Source organism: Lissotriton helveticus, chromosome 3_2 (genome assembly GCF_964261635.1).
Source record: "Lissotriton helveticus chromosome 3_2, aLisHel1.1, whole genome shotgun sequence".
Lineage (NCBI taxonomy): Eukaryota > Metazoa > Chordata > Amphibia > Caudata > Salamandridae > Lissotriton > Lissotriton helveticus.
The window spans coordinates 353,647,454-353,670,233 of record NC_136062.1 but is presented as its reverse complement, the minus strand read 5'-3'; the positions used below and the strand labels follow the sequence as shown (position 1 = coordinate 353,670,233).

Below are 22,780 nucleotides of genomic sequence, written 5' to 3'. Positions count from 1 at the left end.
CAATTTCCCTAGGTGAACCCAGGGTAGATATACAGTTTGGGGACGGTGTACCACCCCCCAATGTTGCAAAGTGTCAGAATCCCTCAATTTGGATTGGTCCTAAGGTAGGATTTGGGTAACACACCAATCATAACACACTATTTGGATGCCTAATTTGCATCTTTGGGTACCGCCTAGCAAGATTGGGGTTCCCATGAGAAACTGCAGGGAAATACAATGACAATTTACATTGTTGCAGAGTAGGGACACATGGCTCCATTTTCCTGGGTTTTCAGGTCAGTTCTCAGGAGCATCTTGCCCATCCCTGCCAGCTGGCCAAGTTCCACCAGTCAAGGTTGTCAGTTCCCCAGATGGAGGAGCATGCGCAGAAAGGCCCTCCAAGATGGCATTCGGCTCAGTCAGACCCCCATTCCCCGCGGTACATGAAAAGTAAGCGAGAACAAATTAATACATAGAAATAACATTATGAAAACACATCACAGGGTATGTACTTTCAACTTATCACTATAAAATATACTTATGCAGTCTAAATGTTAGCTACATGTATACGTACACAAGAGCAGTGGCACGAGCAGTACCACGTTACTGGCAAAGCTATGCATTACGCATGCGCAACTATTTCCCTCCAACTCTGCAAACACATCAGGACACGTGAGTGTGACTGACGCATGCGCAGACACTTACTTCCAAGCAGCGGCCATTTTAAAAGACTCGAGTTAATTATTTTAGTAAAACACATAGGCAAGCGTCGGGAAACCTCGTTTAAACATAGAATAAACGTTAGTAAGACGTACAACTTATTACTGGATTACACACGGGCGAGGTTCATGAATAAAGCACGTCGCGAATGCGAAGCTTTGCTTCATCACTAGTCAGCAAAAATATAGGAGTGCCCAGGGCCCAAGGATGACTTTGCAACAAACACTTCACTATAACATCACTTTAACCTTTGGTTTATTATGCACAGAATATAATGTGATATTTTTCATAATTTTGAGTGTGGGGAGGGGGCTATAACTTCAGAGAGAGAGACGAAGCCTTGAGTGAGTTACGATAACCCTCTCTGCCCTTAACAATAATAAAAAGCATATTATGTATATATGGTTTATGCCACGGCATTTCATCAGTGTTTATTTTAATGAAAGATATTTAAAAGAATCTAGGATTGAAGGGGTTGCATTTGTCAATGAAAGTAAAATCACTTTGAAGTCCATCTGACTGATAGGAATGTTGTGTCCGTATTAAGTAATTTTTACGTGCAAAATGATAAGGGAGGGTGTGAACAGTGTTTTTGCAAATGTACATTTTGCTGTACTGTGGTAAACAAAATCAAATTTTACCTTTGCAATTTAGTAGTAAATGGGTGAATATGAGTTTATTAGTACAGTTGCCCTAAATAACATGTTATTGAATTATGTTTTTTTTCTGCCAGGAGATAAATGTATGTACCTATGCAGCAGCACTCAATGTTTTTGCTGTGTTCTAGGCCACCTTTTACAAATATGGTGATTATATTGCATCCGTACAATAATATTTATTAATCTCCAGGGAACGTTTTAACAGTTTGTAAATGTGCTGGTTCAGTTTTTACTTTTAACTTATCACCTCCAGTGGGTACATCTCAATTGGCATCTAAGCACACACCCATACCTAGGATCCCACAACCTGCTAAAAAAAATCAAAAAGGCAGTAGTACTTTTATGGACACAGAAAACATTACTCATGTTACAGCTGCTTAGGTTATTGGGAAATTTCTCATTACAAATTCCAGTATAGTACTAGGCGGTGCATCTACTGTCCATGGAGTAGTTTACTCCAGTCTGCATCAGGGAAAAAGAGTATAGTAGGAATGAGCCTAGGAGATAGCTGTTTAACTTTGGCTATCAAAATTATGAATTTGGTGAAAATGGGATGATGATCATCGTGCAAGCTAGACATAGTACAGGGGAAACCCTACTTAATCTCACTGTATGGTCATTGACCCAGATCAAGTGCATTGAGAACTCTAGTGACTTTGAAGAATAATATCTGTCTGAGCAGATGTGGTTTACTGCTCGGTTGTCATGGTTAAGTAACAGGTAAGGCAGTAGTTAGGAAGCGTAAATGTTACTCCCCTAAAGTGGTACACCATTCCACAATGACCATTAAACGCAATCACTATTCGGCTATATTAGTGTCTGACACTGGCCCCATCCGCTAAAGTGGATCTACTTCTGGGCTGGCTCCTGTCCTGTCAAATGGTTGCTCTACTTGGGATTGACCTTCTTCGTGTGAAGTGGTTTCTGATATATGGCTAGCATTTGATGTCGGGTATTTTCTGCACTACTGAAGTAAATATATGTATATGTCTGTGTGTGTGTGTGTGTGCGGGCGTGTGTGCGCACGCGTGTGTGTGTGTGTATGTATGTTTGCATGTATATATATATATATATATATATATATATATATATATATATATATATATATATATATATATATATATATATATATATATATATATATATATATATATATATCCCTCTGCTGCAATTATCCAAGCTCCATTTCTTCCACAGCCACGTGAGCTCTAATTGTGCTGCATTCCATTCCTGTAAGTTGCAGTTCTGCTCCAGTTCTCGCAGCTCCAGTTTTGCCTCAGTGCTGCCTGCTCCACTTTTTCCAGTCTAGTTCCCCCCACTTCTGCTCCCATTCTGCCGGCACCGACTCGGTTCCAGTCACAGCAGCAGCTCCAGTGATGCTCTTAAATAGTCCCTAAGATTCAGGCTTGCCACTGCAGTCATCTTAATGAGTTTCAGCACCCTGGAGGGTTTGCATGCCTTTCCTCTGTCAGTCAGTACTTTTACATGTGTTTCAAAACAAAGGAGCCCTGTAGACCTGGGATAGACAGTGTGGCCTGTTCAGTGGTTAATTTGTAAAAAATGCAAAATAAGTGCCAGGACGCTCGTCAGGAGTCCACTGCAGTCTACACCACGCATTGCCCCTGCCAGGCTGCCAATGATAGCAACAACACAACTACTAACAGTCACACTTTTGCAAGTGTGAGATTTCGGACTATTTCAGGCCTCCAGAAGTTCTGAGAATGGCTTGGGCAGCAGGTAAAAGTAATTTTAATGTTTATTGAACTAATAATTACCTGTTGTTGTGGTCATCTCTAAATTAGCCAGACAGCACCACCATGTGTCAGTCAGTAATAAGCGCCATTCTTAACAATTAAGTACCGCTGCCGAGCACCGGGAATCAACTGCTCAAATTAAGCACTGGGCGTGCTGCAGTAGTTACCCAGTCTCCAAGACAGAGGTGAATGATCGACCCTTCCACCCAGCTGGGAAATGTCTGAGCACCCAAAGAAGAGAACTACAACGTGTTTTAAAAATCAGCACTGACTCTCTATAAACAGAAGTGGAAATATAGATGGCTACAAAGGTGACACGGAATTAAGAAAAGGTGAAAAGTATACCAAGAACTCTATCAAAGTGTAATGATTTCATTGGCCCCATTTTGCTACGGCCTTAGCAGTAAAAACGTAGACGGCTGTGGCAGCTGCAAAAGAAAGTGAAAAGAAAGTGTCAGAAAGACCTACATTAGTGAAGATGGGTTGAGGTCCATCACGAGTAATAAATACACCATTTTTTTGGGTCAAGCATTTAAAACATTATTTTTGGAGTCCTGTTGTAGGCTTCAGTAATTTAAATGAGGGGAACAAAGCAGACATGTTAACTTGAAGAAAAATATGTAAATCATTTGGTAATACCAAAACAGTTACAAATACAGCACAATAAAATCCCACTCCAATTTAGAAGAATGGAGGAAAATGTAATGAACAAAATGACACCAATATGACAAAAATCTAATGAGGAGAACAGGGGATATGAATTTTTAAAGTTATAGGACAAAATAGTGCTAAAAAGCACAAAGTGCCAATGGTAGTCAAGGATCACAGTAGACCGGGACCGGGCATGATTTGAGGCTGACCTTGATCTCCATCAGATACACCAACCAAGTTGGTCTAGATGGAGGTTTTACCCTGTTATGTTATATGTTATATCTATTGATAAAGAGCTAAGGATCACACTTGTACGTGTATCTCGGCGCTTAGCCTGTTCAAGCACTGCATCCAATCATTAAAATAGTCAAGATATTAGAAGTCTCTTATACTGTGCGATATCCACAGATCTGGATGGATAGACAGGAAGTTAATTCCAGGCCCCTGGAACCATATAAGAGAAAGTTCTCCCCCCATGTCTTGAGGCACGAATCCGAGGAACCACTAGGAGAGCCTAATCACAATATCTTAGAGTATGTACAGAACAGTAATACCATAGTTTGCCCTTCAAATATTGGGGATATTTTCCTAGTAGTTATTTGTGCAAGACTACATATTTTAAAAAAAAAACACTTTCTGATCGTATGCCAGTGGAGGGACCTGAGGATAATGGCGAAGGTGAGCCAGCAGGTGGGCAGCTGTGTTTTGTAGGACCTGATATTTTGAAAGACGTGTGTTGCTAGCTGACATAAGCAAGGCACTGCTGTAATCCAGACGACTAATAATCAGTGCCTAGATCTGCGTTTACCTGACCTCAGCAGGAAGCCAAGGGAAAACTTTCTTTAGCATACGCATGGTAGCAAAACATAGCCCTCTCCTTGTGGCGACAACATTTTTCATGGACCGTTTATGGTTGATTTTACCGCTATATTTTTTGCCGATTGACTGGGACACGGGGCAATTCCAAATGGCCTAGGCCACCAATCAGAGGACCAATAACGTTGTGCCTTACCAAACAGCTATTTTCTCACTATTCAATTGTAGACATATCCTGCACCTCCAAGCAGCAATATCGCTTGGCAATTTTGGTAGCAATGCTTGGTATTCTCCTGTTTCATAGAGATTATTAGCAGCGTATCATCGACATACAGATTATTTCAAAACCATAGGTTTTAGCAATGTGTGCCAGGGGAGCCACAAAGCTGTTCAACAACATTAGGCTCAATGATGACAATTTTGGCACTCTGTGGTGAGAGGGACCTGCCCAGATTTGAAAGTACCCAGTGTGATAATTTGGGACTGGTGTTTTTTGAGAGTCAGCTAACCACTGTAGGACAGTACGAATGGCACCGATCTTAGACTGTGTTATCAAAAGAGACTAGCTTAAATATGACCAATATTGTTAGGACTCTGATTAGATTTGTCATGGGCACCTCGTTGGTGAGTTCATGAAGCCCTCACCCACCAACCTGGTTGGTGGCATGCTACATCATCGGGCCCACCCAGTGACACCTAATGTTTCCCGGGTGTGCTGCAACGCCTGATTACAGCGGTGCTGGTATTTTACTGAGAGTGCAGTGTGAGGTGTAAAATGAAGTGTGAGTTAAAACGGCTTGGCGAGGGTCCCAGTACCCGAGGGTAAATTAAATTTTAATAACTGGGACCCTGTCATAGGTTAAAATAAGGCTTGGGGATGTTTAAGGAAGGCGAGTTACTACCTCCTACATTCATCAGTTGGTCGACATGTTTCAGCCAGTGCCTTAAACTAAATCTGGCTTTCCTCAGGACCTTTTTAAAATAGAGTGTAGTGCAGGTTAAAAAGGAGTGTAATCCAGGCTATGTGTTACACTCACTAAGGTGTTTCTCTAAGTGTGAGAGGGGGGATTCCCTTCTCATATATGCGCTTAGATTTTGCAGCCAATGCTTCCAGGAGTGAAGCGGTAAGGGGTTGACCAGCTATTCTGGTCAGAGCCTGCCTTGTACCTGTTGCACCGTCCTCGTACTCCAGTAGATCTTAGACTGTCAAACGGCACTGGATGAGAGACCGTTTCAAAGATGCTGAGAAATCTAATAAATGCAGCATGGTAGGGGGAAACAGCGTTTACAACTCTGCTGTTACCACGCAGCTAGGTAACAATGTGGTCGTTACAACGACCACTTGGTTACCACACGTGGCTTTATATCACAAGTCGTTTCTACGACTTGCACTAGGTGGAGTGCAACACCAGGGAATGTTTTGGATTTTAAGTCCAACACATTCCCTGCTGTTGCGCTAACTGGAGTAGGAATAGTAATTTATACTATTCCTAAATCGAAGGCGCCATCTAGCATCAGTTGAGGAAACGACTTGAGATGTAAAGTGACGCGTGGTAACACCGCTGTTGGTGTAACGACTGCATAGTAACCTACTGTGTGGCATTTGCTCATGGTGTAACATCAAACATTCTGGTAGGGGCACCCGCATCCAGGGAGTGACGGATAGAATCTGTTACTGCTACAAGTGCGGTCTCTGTGCTGTGGCTGCTCAGAATCCCGATTGACAGGGGTCCAGAATAAGATGATCCAACAGGAACGCCATAAACTGTTATTTATATGACTCTCAAGTATTTTTCCTATTAAAGTTAATTGTGAGGCAGGACATAATTACTGTGTTAGGTTTCTTTTGTGCCAAAGCTGATGGAACGTGCTCTTATGTATGAGCGAAAATGTATCTCAAAGCGGAGTCGACATATTGTGAAGTAGCATTCAAGGGAAGGAAATAGGTATTTTCTGCTACACAAAATTTTTCTGTATACAACTCAACATTGTCATTATTATAATCTGGCAATGAATTGCAGAGATGTTTAGAGGCAGGTGTTACAGAACCACACGCCTGAGGGTGAACAATGTCACTGAGCTTCTTTAACAACTCTTTTTGAGGGCTAGAGCTTCACAAGTGAGGGGTGGTACTATTTTCCGAAATCTCTTATGAGCTGGATTTTCTCTTTTCACTAGTGGACAAACAAATAAGATAAGTTAAAGTGGGCATTTGGGGGTGTTGTGGAGAAAGTACAGAGTTGTAAATGTGTACCTGGGCCAACCAAGACAGTGCGAAACACCTAAGGGGGCATTTACAAGTAGTAATAGCCCACAAAACAAACATTTTGATTGGTTGTCTATCTCCTAACTTTATACTCTGGTTATACAGGATGGTGTTTGTCCACAGAGTCAGTTTTATAATTTTCTAAGTATATTTGAACATGTTATTCTTCTTGCTAAATCTAGTTGGGTCGCGCGGTTCACCATCTCTGCATATGCCCTTGTAATTAGTGATATAGCTGTCAACCAAAAGCTTGAAGTCTCTTTTCATTAGTGATTCTGAATTTATTTGCTTATTTTTTTTAATTTTTTTTAAATATGCTGGTGACAAGAAATCATTTTCTTTTTTGCAGTGTTAGGATTTGGCACAGACCCCGACTTACAAATTGATATCATCGCAGAGCTGGACCTTGCCAATGCCACAGCGGGAGTTACCCAGGTGCCAGGACTACACAATGGCAGCAAAGCATTTTTATTCCAAGGTAAATGGCAACAATTTCTTTCTATTCTTGAGCATTTAACAAGACATCTAGAGAACCGTACAGAAGACTGCATGCTTGGCTTAATACTTACCATTTGAGAGAACAATCTTTAGTAAATTCTAGAACTCCAGTGAATTATGAATAATATTTATGCTTTGTAGGCTTACTCACTATGTCCCTAATATTTGTACATGTTGTTCAATGATTTTTTGCGTTCTTTGTTGTTATTATGCTGCTTTTACAGGTAAGTGCGGTGGGGCAGTAGGGGAGCAGGTGGGGTAGTTGACAGATGACGGGATAGGTAAAATAAGATACACAAATAAATAGGAACACTTATCTTGCACTCAACGCATCTTCGACTCTCCGATGCGGCGAGCGCAAGGTACGTATTTAAATAATTTTTTTCACTTTACCTACCCCTTCGACTTCCCATCTGTCCCCACCCCACCCACTGCCTTACAGCTCTTGCCTGTGCCGGCCCCACCTGTACTTTTAGAATCCACCATTCACTCAACTGAGACATCTTGGCACTGAATCCAGACCAACATATCCTAGGTTAACTATCTGACGTGGTGTAGCATTAGGTCTCAAACATAGTCTGTAACTCTCTCTAAAGGACATTGCAGTGGCTAATTTAAACATATAAAAGGTGATGGGAGGATGCTTGCAATAAGTCTGACCACTGGCAATCGCTCGGAGTAGCATTCAAATCTATCAATCTTTTGCTCATCATGCTATTTCAGCTTTGACCCAGCCACATGGAAATAAGTATTGTCCCTTCTCCAATAGGAACAGTTCAGCCTGAACTGCCAGGTTAGGTTTTCTCTAAGCAGGAACACCAGCAGCCCAAGACTGGTTTTGTCCTGACTGGGGCTCGTCAGTCAGGGGTAGCTCAGTTCCAGTGGCGCATTCAACACGGTACCCACATCTGGGCATAGCCTTGCCAGGTTCAGGTTTTAAAGTCTTTATTTCGATTTTTAACAAATCATAAAAGACGCATTAAAATACAAAAGAATTTGACTGATTCGATTTAAACAAGAAAGAGAAAAAAAACAACAAAAAAAACAGGAAAAGCAACACTATAAGAGAGATTAAACACCAAATTAAAAGAAAAATATTCAAAAAGAGGAACATTTAAGACAAATGGATAAAACCGGATTAAATTCAATTTCAATGAATGAAAATACCTGATTATTTTATAAAAAAGGTAAAATTAAGTTAAAAAGAAAACATTGCAATTCAAGTTCTTTGTAAGCGGGCCTTTTGTATGGGAAGGAAAAGAAAGGGGTATAGATGATGCAGCTAAGTCATGGAACAGTTGGCAAGAACATGGTCAAACAGATTATGATCAATTTTAGAACATCTTGGTCCTTAGGACTAAGGCATGCTATTTTTTAGCCTTAGGAGCCAGGCCCATCCCAAATATTTTGCCAGAGTTACTACAAAGAGTTCAGAGGTGTTAGTACTAAGCACCCGTATGGCTTCCATTGATGTTTTAAAAGGTAGTTTTTGGAACAAAGGTTTTAGCCATTTCTTTCGGGGTGCACCGTACCTTGGGCAAGCAAAAAGAAAATGTCCTTCAGATTCAGTATGACCTGGGCAGCATGTACAATAGGGCGATAACCCTGTAGACCATTTGCTTAAAAAAGCGTTTAAGGGCAAAGCGCCCACTCTAAACTGATGATACAGCTTCTTGTCTAACGGACGGGTTATTACATCCCAATATGGCTCTCTCTCTAGGTCAAGTTTGAATGTTAAGAACCTGCCTGTAAGGCTGTTATGATTAGAAAGCAGAACTCTTTTTACTTGGGTTGTGGCCCAGTACAAGGATTTGAACTCATCTTTGGAAGGAAAGGCATTGGATTGAGGGGATGTCCAAAGGTGTTCCAGGCCCATATCATTAAGGATAGATTTAACAGCAGAAAGCCATGTTATTTTCCCTGAGCCCCTAATGGACCTGACCTCCGCAAGTTCTTTCGCAAAGAGTGATAAATCTGGAGATGTCCATATCCGTCTCCACAGTGCCACTAGCCTAAATCTAGCCATCTCATTAATAGGTGGGGAACCAAGGTCCAAACAGAGGGGAATCGAGGATGTTGACTGCGGGAGGCCTACTAAATTTCGAAGGAATCTACATTGGATTTTGAACAAATTAAGCAAGTCCATGTGGCCCCACAGATCCGCGCCATACAAAATGGCTGTAGAGATTTTAACATCATAGATCTTAAGGGCTGGGAGGACCCGCTTTGTAATTGACTCCTTTTGCTCTTTGATAAGACAACCAGTCAGCCTGGCAAGTTTAAGATGTTGTATATTAATCTGGTCCTTCCATCTTAGGCGACTATCGAGGGTAACCCCTAAATAGGTCATGGTATCGACCTGCTCAAGGTTTACTCCATTCATCCTCACTGAACTACGAACTGGATGGTTTTTTGTAAAAACCATAAACTTTGTTTTCCCCACATTGACTACCAAATTGTTGATGGCACAGTACTCCTCAAAGCGGTCGAGAGCCCGCTGAAGTCCGCTACGCGTTTTTGAGAGGATTAAAGTGTCATCTGCGAAGATGAGTAAAGGAAATCTCATCCCAGCCAGCATTGGTGCATCAGTGGGGGTGTCCGTAAAAAACTTGACAACTTGATCGATGAAGAGGAGGAAGAGGGTTGGGGCCAGGACACACCCCTGGCGGACACCTCGAGTTACAGGAAATGTCTCCGTCACTTGTCCCTGGCCCCCCCATCTCACCCTCGCAAAGTTGTCCTCATGGAGTCTAACAATGAGGTCTAAAAGTTCTAATGGGCACCCCAGGCTTTCAAGAACACCCCATAGCTTGGACCTTGGCACTAGATCGAAGGCGGACTTCAGATCAATGAATGCAGCATAGATGGTGCTGCCGCCGAGCCACACCTCCTTCCAATAGATCAGGCAGAATCTAAAAACCTGATCTATGGTGCTCATCCCTGATCTGAAGCCCGCCTGCATGGGTGACAGGATATTCTCTGTTTCAATCCATCCCTGGACCCGTCCTAAAACCATGCGTGCCACTATCTTTTGAATCGAATCGATCAAACTAATAGGGCGGTAGTTGCCTGGGATGGATTTATCGCCCTTTTTGTAAATTGGAACAATTTCGGCCCCTTTCCATGAATTCGGGACCGTGGCTCCAAGGGCCAAGGTGTTAGCTATCCTAGTTATATAAGGGAGCCACAAGGCAGGATTAGATTTAAATAAGTCTGCCGGGATCAGATCCATACCTGGGGCTTTCCCTCTGAGGGTCGATGCCAAGGCTAGCTCAACCTCAGCAACTGTGAAGGTGAGTTTTTCGCTTAGGGGGGTCAGCAAGAGTGCATTACCTAAGGGATTTGTAGCATCGTAGTCATCAGCTCTAAATTGGGCCGAGTAGAACGATACCCAATCCTCAAGGGGCACATTATTTCCCGGGGTAGAAGAGTCCGCGTTTTTTCCCCATTTAACCAAATCCCAAAACCTTTTCTGGTTGTTAGTGGAGGATGCCTCCAGGAGGTCTGACCAAAACTTATCCTCCCACTCCCGTTTCGATTCTCTAAGAATCTTCTTGTAATTGAACCTTGCAGCTTTCACTCCAACCATGTCCCGGGATTTAATGGCTGAGATGAGAGCTGCATGTGCCTCCCTACATTTCCTATTGTACCATTTTTGGGGCAATGGATTTGTTTTAGTAGGAGCACTTCCACATGGTAGGGAAAGAAGTGTTTTTAAGTGGTCAAAGCATTTAGTATGAACTCCCATCACATTGTTAGCTAGTCCAGGATCCACCCCCATCAAATCTATTTGCGACATTACATTAAGCGCATTTTCAACCACAACATTAATGTTGTCCAGTAGACACTCATCTTCCAAGACCCGGGACCACTTCAGTCTCCTCCTGTCATTGGTGAGTAGGACGTCACCTGTGTAAGTGACAGATGGCTCCTCCTGTCTATTTAGACCTGGTGTCTTCAACGACAATGACAGCGGGTTGTGGTCACTTTCCGGTCGCTGTAGAACTGCCATGTCTATTAATGATAACCAATGTTCCATGTTCAATAAGATGTAATCAATGCGGCTCTGCCTCAGCCCATTGTCAAAGGTGCAATTTCCTTTGATATCCGAGGCAGAGCGACCGTTACATGCACGGAACCCATTTTGTAAACAAAATGCCATCCAGGATACTGCCGCCTCTGTTGCTTTTGCCCTCTAATCCACTTGTAAGTCCGGAACACCCCATACAGAATCGTCTGCCATAGTCCAAGTGTCTCCCATATCAAACATAGCCTTGCCACTTAGAGCATTAATCACACACATTGTGGGTTGGAATTCTACCTTAAGTGATTGGCAGTGGTTTAACTTATTGCAAGCTTTCCTCTCATCATCTTTTGTGTGTTTGCTACATCAAGATCATCATTGGGAGCTGCTGTTATGTTATGTTGAAAATTCTGTCTAGGCTCAAAGTATAGGAGTAGCCGAGCCCTAGTGGGACTATTCATATCCCTGAACAAAGAGTTACGTCTTAAGGAGTCTACTGACTATAAGTAGATCAGTATAGGTTCTAATACGATAGGGGAGGTCAATCAGAAAGTAGGGAGCTCACACCGCAAACCTGCTGCCTCTTAGTTTTTTCCATGACGGTGGGGTGGTATGAGAAGTAGATTCATGTGGGCAGAACGCAAACTACTAGTTGGTATATGTCTCTTGATGAGATTGGAGACAAGTTTTAGGCCAACATCCGGTAAAGACTTAAAATGAGACACCCAGTTTTGAAGGCACAGCGTTGTAATATAGGGAGCCCATATTGCTACCACATAAGAGGGGAGGAATATTGCCATCTTGGTTGATCCAAGATCAGTCTAGCTGCCTAAATCTGCACCAACTGCAGTTTCTTGACTAGATTGGCAGACTGAAATACAAAGAATTGGCGTAGTCTATGTGAGAAAAAAACAGGGCTAGGACAACCTGCACCAGTGCTTCCCTAGTAAGGAGTATACTAATTTTCCTTATTTTCCGCAACTGGAAGTTGCCGGTAGAAAGTACTGGTACTTCACAGACAAGTCACTGTTAATTGTGACCCTGGGGCTCTTAGATGTAGAATATGGAACTGGTGGAGAGCCCAGCTCAGTTGGCCAAAAGCGTGAATTCCAGGGGTTCTGAGCACCACCAGTTAAGATCAGTTCGGTTTTGTCTGGATTAAGCTTTAAATTGTTGCTGTTCATCCAATTGCTGATGTACAACATGGTAGACTGAAAGTCGAAGATGGGGTCGGCTGTGGTGTTGATTGTGAATATAAGTTGCAGATCATCGGCCTAATTAAATATGCTCACATTTCTCTTCCTTAAGGACTGAAAGGGAATAAGTATATATTGAACAGGTGTGGGGCTAACAATGATCCATGTGGCACTCCGCAGTTAGACTTCACCTCAGGTGTACTGAAATGAGATAGGCGAACAGATTGGGACCAATCTTCCAGGAAGGATGTAATCCAGTCAAGTGCTGAACCCTGAAGTCCTGCAACCTTGACACGGTCCACCAAAATTCCATGGTCAACCGCGTCGAAGTCGATAAAAGATCTTAGAGCACCAGGGCCTGAGGGGTTCCCCTGTCAGCTTTCTTTCTTAATTCAACCAATACAGTGAGGATTACTGACACAGTTGAATGAGAGGGATGAAAACCCGCTTGACGGGGGTCAAGAAACTGCGACTGCTCAATGAATGAACATAGGCATTTCGCCACATGAGATTCCAGTTCCATAGCCAAATAGGGAAGAAGAGATATAGGACGATAGTAAGGAGAGGACAATGGGGTCAGCTTCAGGTTTTTTTCAGAAGGGGAACTATGGAAGCTTTTTTTTAAACTCTGGGAAAACAATCATGCATTAATGATTAATTCAAAAGAAGGAGGGCAGGGTCAGGGTTTACAGTGAACACTTCTCTTGAGATATGATGTGGACAACTATTGGCAGGGGAATCAGACTTAACCCTGCACATAAGTTCCATAAAAGCTTCATTGTTGATCGCTGGGATTTGAAATAAGAAGCAAGGGTGCTTCGAGGACATAGGCATTTCTTTATATGCCAGGCTAGCAGGAAAACTGGTTTTAATCTTAGCAATTTTGTCAATGAAAAATGTATTCAAGGAGTTACAGAGTGACTAGGATGGGATGCCACTGGCACTGCTTTTATTTTAACTCTGTAAGGGTTAAATGACTGATTGACAATTGATCATATATTGTTTGGTTTATTGGTAGAGTTCAATAACTTTGCAGAGAAGTAGCTAGCCTTAGTGGCTTGAACGGATTTCTTATATACCTTGAGTTGAACTAGATAGATGTCTTTCTTATCAGGGGATTTGTTCCATCTCCACTTCTTTTCAGTTTGGCGCAGACCCAACTTTTGAGCTTTTGGGTCTTCAGAGAACCATCTATGAGCCGGATGGCACCATGCTGCTTTAATCCTCCTCAAGGGGGCATGTTTGTTACTCGTTGCTGTTAGCCAAGTTGTGATATTTTCTGCACTAGGATCAACAAATGGCTGATTAATGGGAACTATATTTACTAGTAAGCTGCAAAAGGCAAAGATGTTAATATTATTCAATTTCCTTGCCCTCAGCCCACTTTTAGCTGGGGTTTTACCTATTATTGTATTGCGAATAACACACTTTATTAGAGAATAGTCAGACTAGGTGCAGGGGGGCACTCCAAGGTTGGATGTCCAAATTTGATTTAATATATGTCCTTTAAAATGTGTGGGGATATTACATGTTGAGTACAGTATAACCCACTAAGTAGGTTGGTCATTTCCGTGGAATGTGGACCGACTCCCATGTCATTGGCCACTCAGGTGATGTCCAGTGTAGTGAGCATAGTACATTTCAAATCTTTACGAATTATAGCGGCTGCCCCACCCCCTTTTTCTCAACCGGTCTGTTGGCCTGCCGAACGTAATAGTTTTTATTCCTCTCCAATGCGGTGTGCCTCAGGGCTCGTCCTCAAGCCCTACACTTTTCAACGTGTACATGTCCCCATTGGAGGAATTTGTTGCTCCTTTTGGTATTAAATTGGTTACGTACGCAGACGATACCCAACTTGTCGTCTCACTAACCCAGACAGATCACTCTCCGGAAAATCTATGCTCCTACCTCAAAGAAATCTACGGTTGGATGAACAAATCTCTCCTTAAACTTAATGGAGATAAAACAGAGATTCTGGTTCTGGACAACAAATCTAAATTCACCCCCGATTCCATGTGGCCGACCTGAATGGGGCCAGCTCCCTCCCCAAAAAAAGAAATAAAAAACCTGGATGTCTGGCTCGACCAGGACCTCACCTTCCATACCCAGGCTAGGAAAACCGCGGGAGTCTGCTTTGGCCTGCTACGCACTACGCGGAAAATCCTCCCCCTATTACTCGCCCATTCCAAAAAATTCCTCATTCAGGGTCTCATTCTCTCCAGACTGGATTACGGTAACACCCTCTATCTAGGCGCCCCCAAAACAGTCCTAAACAAACTCCAACTTGCCCAGAATTCGGCAGCCAGACTGCTCACAGGCACAACAAATTGGTTCTTAGCCAAACCTACCCTAAGCTCCCTCCATTAGCTCCCAATTCAGGAGAGAATCAACTTTAAGTCCCTCTGTATAGAACACAAAATCTTCCAGGGCAAGAGTCCACCTATTCCAAGAGCCCTGATTAAACTTTACAAAGCCAACTGAAAGCTATGTTCTGACCACCTCTTCCTGGCAAACACTCCCAGAATCAAGAAGGCACGGTCAGGTGGACGCCTCTTCATCTACAATGCTTCCAAGCTCTGGGACTCCCTCCTCCTCAACATTTGCAGAGAAGCCAACCTACTAAAATTCCGCAAGCTCCTGAAAACTTGCCTTTTCCCTTAGGTCACACCTGTTCCCTAGCTAACTCCACAACCTCAGCGCTGGGATGCCCCGGGTAGCCACGCGCTTTACAAATCCAATTCTTTTCTATTCTAGGGCAACCAAAATATCTGGGGCAGATGCTGTACAGAGCCATTATCATAGCCACACCCTACTCCAGATTGCAGCAGATAACAATAGCCTTATTGCTGAAAGAAAGAGGACCCAGACTGCAAAATATACTTTTCTCATGGACTCCAAAAATCCTGAAACTGCTAATGGTTATTGTGTTGTATGGTCCAAATCCTAAAAATTTATAAGGAAGTAACAAACCCAGACACAATTTCCCCATCAACACTTTTTTGTTTCACGTCATCTTTTCTTTTATCATCTTGTCCTTGTTTCCTAAATCTTACTTTGTGAAACTGAGTAGTCTAGTGCTTGTGAATTAACACTGGCTCGTTCGGTAGTTGACATTTATCCTTGTTGCATATAACATTTTCATGTACTTATGTTGGTTGCATATGTTCTATCAATGCTTAATTAAACTTGGCCACCTTTTTTCACTTTTCAGTACAGAGAAGGATACTGTTTAAAGCTATTGTTGTAATATTTAACCCATTTCGAGTATGGTAATCATTTGCCTGATGAATGAGTATTTTATGGTTACCATAGTTGGAGACACATATTTGCTATGAAACGGGAGTTAGCCCAGTTTACGTAAATACATTTGTCTTTGTCTAGCAAGTGGGTTCCCACAATTCCCACATTGGTTGATAGGAAACTCTCAGTTAATGTTTGAAATGAAACATAACCTCTCTTTGCCAATAAAAAGGGAAGCTTGTGTATCTTTCCTTTTAATGCCATTTATTTGGGTTCATTGTTCCATCGTCCAATTAAAATAAATACACAAGAAGGTGGTTTCCCACTCTCTTAGCTTATCGAGGATAAGTCAATTTGAGCCCTTAAAAGTGTACCATAAATGATCACGAATTGCGGGGCATATTACCAACAAGTAGCAATAATTATCGCTAAATAGGCTTAGTGATGATTTTTTTATCGCTGCCTATCGCTGGATATGTTAGCGGAGAAAACATGCTATTAGCAACGTTTTTCTCTATTGTGCTAAAATATCCAGCGATAGCGGCGAAATTCGTGAATATCGCTGAGAATACAGCGATATTCACGCATTAGCGACAAAGTGTTATCCACCTCCCGTTGGATAACATGGCTAAGAACTGGTCTGAGCAGGCGTTGGTTTTTGGCGATAGCGGAAATATTTCCATCGCTACGCCTGCCTTGCTAATAGTCGATAGCGATGTTAGCGACTGCTTTCAGTCGCTAACAGGCTGGGTACGCCCACTTTGCATGTCATTAGCGATAAATATCGCAGACATGCAAAGCGGGCCCCAAACCGCTCGCTGTCGCCTGAAAGCTGTTGCTAACATCAGTTAGGGACAGCTTGCTAATAGAGCGATAGAATTATTGCCGCTTAGCAAAAACGGCGATAAGTGCCTATCGCCACCCTTGGTAATATGCCCCAGAATTTTATACCCTTTAATGGCTGAAGAGATTATGCATCAGATAAACATAAAACCAATATATTTTTATGTGTCTCCACACTCTCCTTTCTTTATCAAAGTATTTTGTAATATTTTCATTACTTAAAAATTACAAAATTTCTTTAGTTTGCATCCATTAGCATTAAATAGGTCTAATGTTTGTAAACACTTTCAGAATCAATAATATGCTGTCACTGCAATACCTGAAGGTGTGAAACTTTCTGTATATTTAATAACTACATTGCTTTAGGTCTCTCTTAGTTCATTATTTGCAGAAACATTTTGGACTTTGCCATCGGTTTCTGTTCATCCTCAAGTGTATGATAAGGACACTTTTTGTTAACATCTAAGAAGACTACCTCTGGGACCTCTGTTCTACACAGTCCAAAGAAAACAAGAAAGGATGAACATTGCTTTGTTTGTCCTTCTTGGTCCAGTAATGCGAGGTGCGGGGCAGCCTTGTCAACTATTCTATTTCCTCCCTTCAGAGAATTATATATCTGATCTAGGGACATGAAGTCCTTGTGCCTGTTCTTTCTGAGTATTGATATTTCAGTACATTTGTTCTAGGAGCAACATGCCCTTTGCTCTACTTTCTTCACCAACTATATATCTGGCGTATTCTAGCCAGTCAGGCATTGCTTTCTTTACCAATCCACAAACTGTAAAAGACTTTTCTGTTAAATTACTGTTCTCTACAGAGGATGGTCAGCTACATTTCAAACTCGGTTTCATAAAATAATCCAGTCACGCCTATCCTACAATATCAATACTCTAAGGCAGTGGTTCTTAACATTTTGACTTCTATGGACCCCCACTTAATCATTACTGGAACCCAGGGACTTCCACTTAATCATTATTGGAATTATGGGACCACCACTGAGTCATTACTGAAAGCTGGGGTCCCCAGCCTCAGCATATTTGATGATTTGATTGTGAAAACAATATACAAACAATATAGAAACAAGCATTCATCAAATACTCAAAATATGAATTTTTTTATTTAATTCACAAAAATACACAAAAATCAAAATTTGTATTTGATTGGGTAGGCGGGGGCTTTCTTAAATTAATTTGAGGCCACTTATCATCAATACTATAATATATTTGATGCAATTTCACTGCTCCAGTGAATCAATCTGAGAATACTAAGTTTAGCCTCCAATTTAAATTACTTCAGATTTACAGAACACAATAATATTTCATATTCTGAAAAGTCACTCAACTCTGAGTTGGCTTCAGGGACCCCCATTGGATCCCCAGACCACAGGTTAAGAAACAACTCTCCGAGGTACTTGGGAAATACTGGCCTCACCTCTTAACAGTCGGCTACTTAGAGTTTGGCTGAGGGAACTGTGATGTATTTTGGCAGATGTCCTTCTCACATCAAACTCTTAAACAGGATCTGAGTTTCTCATTCATTCTGACCTGGGGTGATACATGGTAGTCGTCTTCTATGATGCGAAGTGGTTATAGAGACCACTAATTTTGCTTAATCAAGGTTTCTGACTGCCCAAGCTTATCCTACATTAAGAGATCCAATTATTATCTTACAGCTTCCCATTGTTGTATGAGTTGGTGGTCTAGATGCGGGTCAGTATTCCAGACACCTCCGACCCTCCAAACGCTAGCATGAGGAAGGTCTTAGGTAGGCTTGGTACCCTCACTGCTTCTAGAAAGAAAATATTATCAGCGTCTTTTAGTTTTCAGGCTCAATACCTATTTGCTGTCTCTCTCTGTTTACTTTCTCTCAACTACCTATTCTCTCAACTGCCACTACTTAGATCTTTTCTGTCCGGCTGAAAGTAAAAATCTCCAACTTTCATAGGGTGACATCACCAATGACTCCGCTCAGGCTTTTGCTTGGACGTTCTCTACCTGAGTACACCCGGCAATCAGCCCCAAAACAATCCACTATAGAGTTATAGTCCACCAACGAGGGCTATACTGGTTGTTAAAAAGCCTTGAACCCGAGTTACAATCCCAAGTTTCACGCTGCGGCCCATAATGAGGCAGTGCCTTTAACACCTGATATGGCCGAAGGCAAAAGTGCTGCACATGAGTGACATGCGTACAAGATCCATGCATTTGACTCACCAAAGGTTATTTTTGAATTATCATTTTGAACAGTAAATTAAAAGTTAAAAAAGCCCACAAAAATGTTAATGAGCAACCCAGTAGCACTTTCTCAGTTTATGGCCATCATGAGATAAAAAGAATAGAAAATTGAAGCTTAAAAGTGAATCAAAGGAGCAACAGATACAAAGAGTACAAAACTGTGTGGACACATGGGCAAGTATGCATGAAAAATGGAAAAGGAGGAACCAGAAGAAGAAAACAGAAGCGTAGGGTGTGTGATTTCAGGATGTCAAAGACATACAGACACTCCAACTGAGTGCTGAAGGGGAAAGAAAAGCAGTCTCCTCAATACAGCATGTCGTCCAATCAGAACACAATCAGACCAAAATGCTCCAGGGTGGGTTAACTACAAAATCGAGATGGACGCCATTGAAACAAGAGCAGAAATCTGTAATACAAAACAAAGCAACCCAGCCATGAGCATGAGGCTGGCCCAGTGCCCACTCTAGGAGTATGTGATGTGTCTGTAGCCGAGACCAAAAAATTTGCTAATATGTTGCTATAAAGGGTAGTATCATATTGTCTAGTCCTTCTCGCAGTTAATGTCGAATTGCCCCTCAGTTACACCCTGTGCAGATGTTACCTTGAGGAGTACTAGGTTGCACGCCTCTGGTGGAACAGTAAGTTAGCTTTGCCAGGATAGTCCCAATTTATAGGTAGGATTGCCCAAGGCAACAGGGTCTGCCACCTACCGACACTAGCAATGATTTACTTTTTCATAGTATAATGTCCCTCCAACATTATACTATCCACTATAAAGTCCAGCCTTTTGATTGTCAAGATGTGTCCCGGGATTTTCTCCTTACCAGCTGATGAGGCCTGATGAAACCCACCTGGGGAAAAGGGCACATTGTTATCCTCCAATGAGGACTTTAATTAGCACTGTCCAGTTATCCTGGCTGGTATAATTTGGGTAGTAATACTACCACCGACTGATTACTAGACTTAATGGCCAGCTACACGCCAAATTGGTGTCGATAGAAAGCTTTCTGCAGTCTCCCTTCTCACCTGTATGTTATCAAAACACTGGTATACAAATTCACCTTCAAATGCCTAACACCTTGAAAACCTGATTTAAAAAAATGTGATAAAAGGAAGACTTACAGCCAGATTCATCAAGCTAGATTGCGCTCGCAAAGGGCCAGAATCTGAGAATCTGGCCCTTTGCGAGTGCAATTTTTGCATTTGGGATTCATCATCCCAAATGCAAAATTCGCTAATAAAGAATTCGCACATTTGCGAGGAATTGCATTTAAGGAATCTCTATTTGAGATTCCTTCACTGCAATTCATGAACCATTTTAAAATTGCGAAATCGCAATTTTGGGCCGCTATTTACCGCAAGGTCAAACCTCGTGGTAAATTGTGAAAACTTGAGGGCGCTAGAGGGCGCCCGAACTGTATGGCCGCACTCCTGTGAGGCTCCGGTAGCCTGGCATCAATATCCTGAATTAATCCTGTTTTTCCTGCTCCTGCCCGTCCGAACTCCCCACGCAAGGATAGTGAGTGTAGCTGGACACTCGGTGTGAGTTTGGTGGCCCTGCTTACATGGGCGGCGGTGGTAGAGCCCTTCAAAGCTTGAACCCGGGGGGCGCCCCGCCGTGATGGAACCCTGACTCGGCTTGCGCGGCTACGCAATACCGAGGCCCGCCACGAGGCGCCCAGGCCGGACACGGAAGAGTGTGGCGCTCCTGTCTTCGACAGCGGAGGGGGACGAAGACTCATCCCCCCCCCCGGCCTCGACCTACAACAGAGTGCAGGCTGGTGAGAAACCCGGCGCGTCCACAAGCTGCTGCGCTTACCGCCATAGCGTGCACTGATCGCGGTGCCTCCCCTTCCAAAGCGGCCCGCTTTCGGCACGCTGACTGACGCGCTGTCATAGCGCCGTGGGACTCGTCTTGCTGCCTCTGTGCGAGTGGACCCTTGCCCCAGCCTGTGAGTCGGCTATAATTGCACTACAGCCTCGAGCTTCTCTACAAATATCTCACCAGGGCGCTTTTGAATATTGTGACGCTTCCTGTGGCCTGACCTTCAGAGTTGTCCCCCTGGGGCACTGCTGGCTGCCCGGCGCTGCGCCACGCGCTGATGCGCCATTACCTCTGGCCCAGGGGCTCTATTGTGTGCACCACCTCATGAGCTACCCCTGGCTTCCCTACAAACCCCTACAGTGGTGCCGCCAGGGTCTCCCTGTACCCTGTGCTTGCGCGGTTCACTTGCGGGTGCTGCCGCCCGCTCTGTGTGGTGCTGCTCACCGGGATCGCATCATCTCCAGCCCTCGTGGCCCTGCTACGTGCTCCGTCCCATGCACCAACCTTAGCTTCCACATAAGCCCCCCTGCCAACAACTACCAAGACTATCCTCGCCCACCTGTGGCATAGAAGAGGCACCGCAACTTCTGCACTGCGCATCATTGATGTAGGGATACCTCTCTTGTTTTGATTGCAACTGCACTAGGCGGGTTCGTCGTTCGCCGGGAGCGGAGCTGTTTTGCATCCTCGGCGCAATGGGGAAACCTGACAACAAACAACCCAAACTGCATTTTGAGGCTGCAGTGCAAAAAAAAGTGACGAGGAATACAGGGGAAAGCGGACAGCCCAGGAGTCCTTCCGCGGAGGTATCCACATCGGCTCCTACGGCGCCGGACATTGCCACAATGCTGCATGAGATGCGACAGGGCTTTGCCACTGTTGTCGATAAAGTTGATAGACTTTCGGCCAGAAAGGACGGCATAGTCCAGAAGATGGATATCCACGAGGAGTGCCTTACGGAAGCGGAACGCCGCATTTCCGAAAACGACGACACCACGGCGGCGCACACCTCGAGACTCTCGAGGATGGACAATGTGCTTCGAGTGATTGCCGCCAAAAATGAGGAATTGGAAGCGAGAAGCCGCAGGAATAACATCCGCGTCACGGGCGTTCCAGAGACGACCAACACAGGGAAAATGGAGCTCTATATAGAGAAAATACTTATATCTGCGGTGGGGGCGGAGGCCTTCTCTAACCAATTTATTGTGGAACGCGCCCATCGCTCCCTTGGGCCTCAGCCCAAGCCTGGTGCCCCGCCAAGGCCCATAATTGCGCGCCTGCTCATTCATAGAGATCGGGATGCGGCACTGCGAGCGGCCCGAGCGAACCAGAACCTCACACATGACGGTGTGTCATTCTCCATCTATCCTGATTTTACCCCAGTGGTGCAAGAACAACGGCGTAAATTCCTGGCTGTTAAAAGGAAACTTAGAGACCTGAACATTGACTATGCCCTCTTATACCCGGCCAAATTGAGAGTGACTCATCAGGGCACACAACATTTCTTTCTCAACCCGCAACAAGTTGAGGACTACATTAAGACTTTGCCTAAACAAGGACGACGATCTGCGGAGGCGGAGGGCCGACTCGAATTTAGAATAAGTGTCCTGTGGCACTATACTGCTGGACCTCTACATACTGCTGGAACATGTCACCTGACTCACTGCGGAGTTCGGTGATCCTGCTGCGGCTGGGGACTGTGACAGATACTTGGGGTACCACGGACGGATACTGGACTGCAGGTGGTAACGTATGCCAGGCACCCACCCCCCTGCCCCCTCTCCCCTCCGGATAGTGCCATCAGGGCAGACATGCACGGAGTGGGTGGTGGTGAGGTGGGAAGACGTGCACCTCTAATGACCCCTAATGGGTATGCCCCACAGACCTGGACTTCAATTCTATTGATGATTGGTTGGTTTTGTTGTTGTTTGGGACGGGGGTGGGCTTGGAATGCTGGCAAGTTGGGGTTGCTTCAGTGGGTGGGGGGAGGGGGGCGAGTTGCCTTGTGTGGGAGGGATGCAGACAGCAGAACATGGCTCATTCTGGGGGAGCCGTATAGACTGCGCGAGCGG

The 22,780-nt window shown here is 43.8% G+C and overlaps 1 protein-coding gene across 1 annotated transcript in view; it reads left to right on the top strand.

Moving 5' to 3' along the window:
• The first annotated feature begins 6,468 nt into the window (after positions 1-6,468).
• NELL1 (neural EGFL like 1) overlaps positions 6,469-22,780 on the top strand; it is a 3,494,430-nt gene continuing 3,478,118 nt past the window's right edge. Inside the window, exons 1-2 of the mRNA XM_078684549.1 lie at positions 6,469-6,496; positions 7,195-7,323. Coding sequence (XP_078540675.1) covers positions 6,469-6,496; positions 7,195-7,323 — 157 coding nt within the window. The remainder of the gene's footprint in view (positions 6,497-7,194; positions 7,324-22,780) is intronic.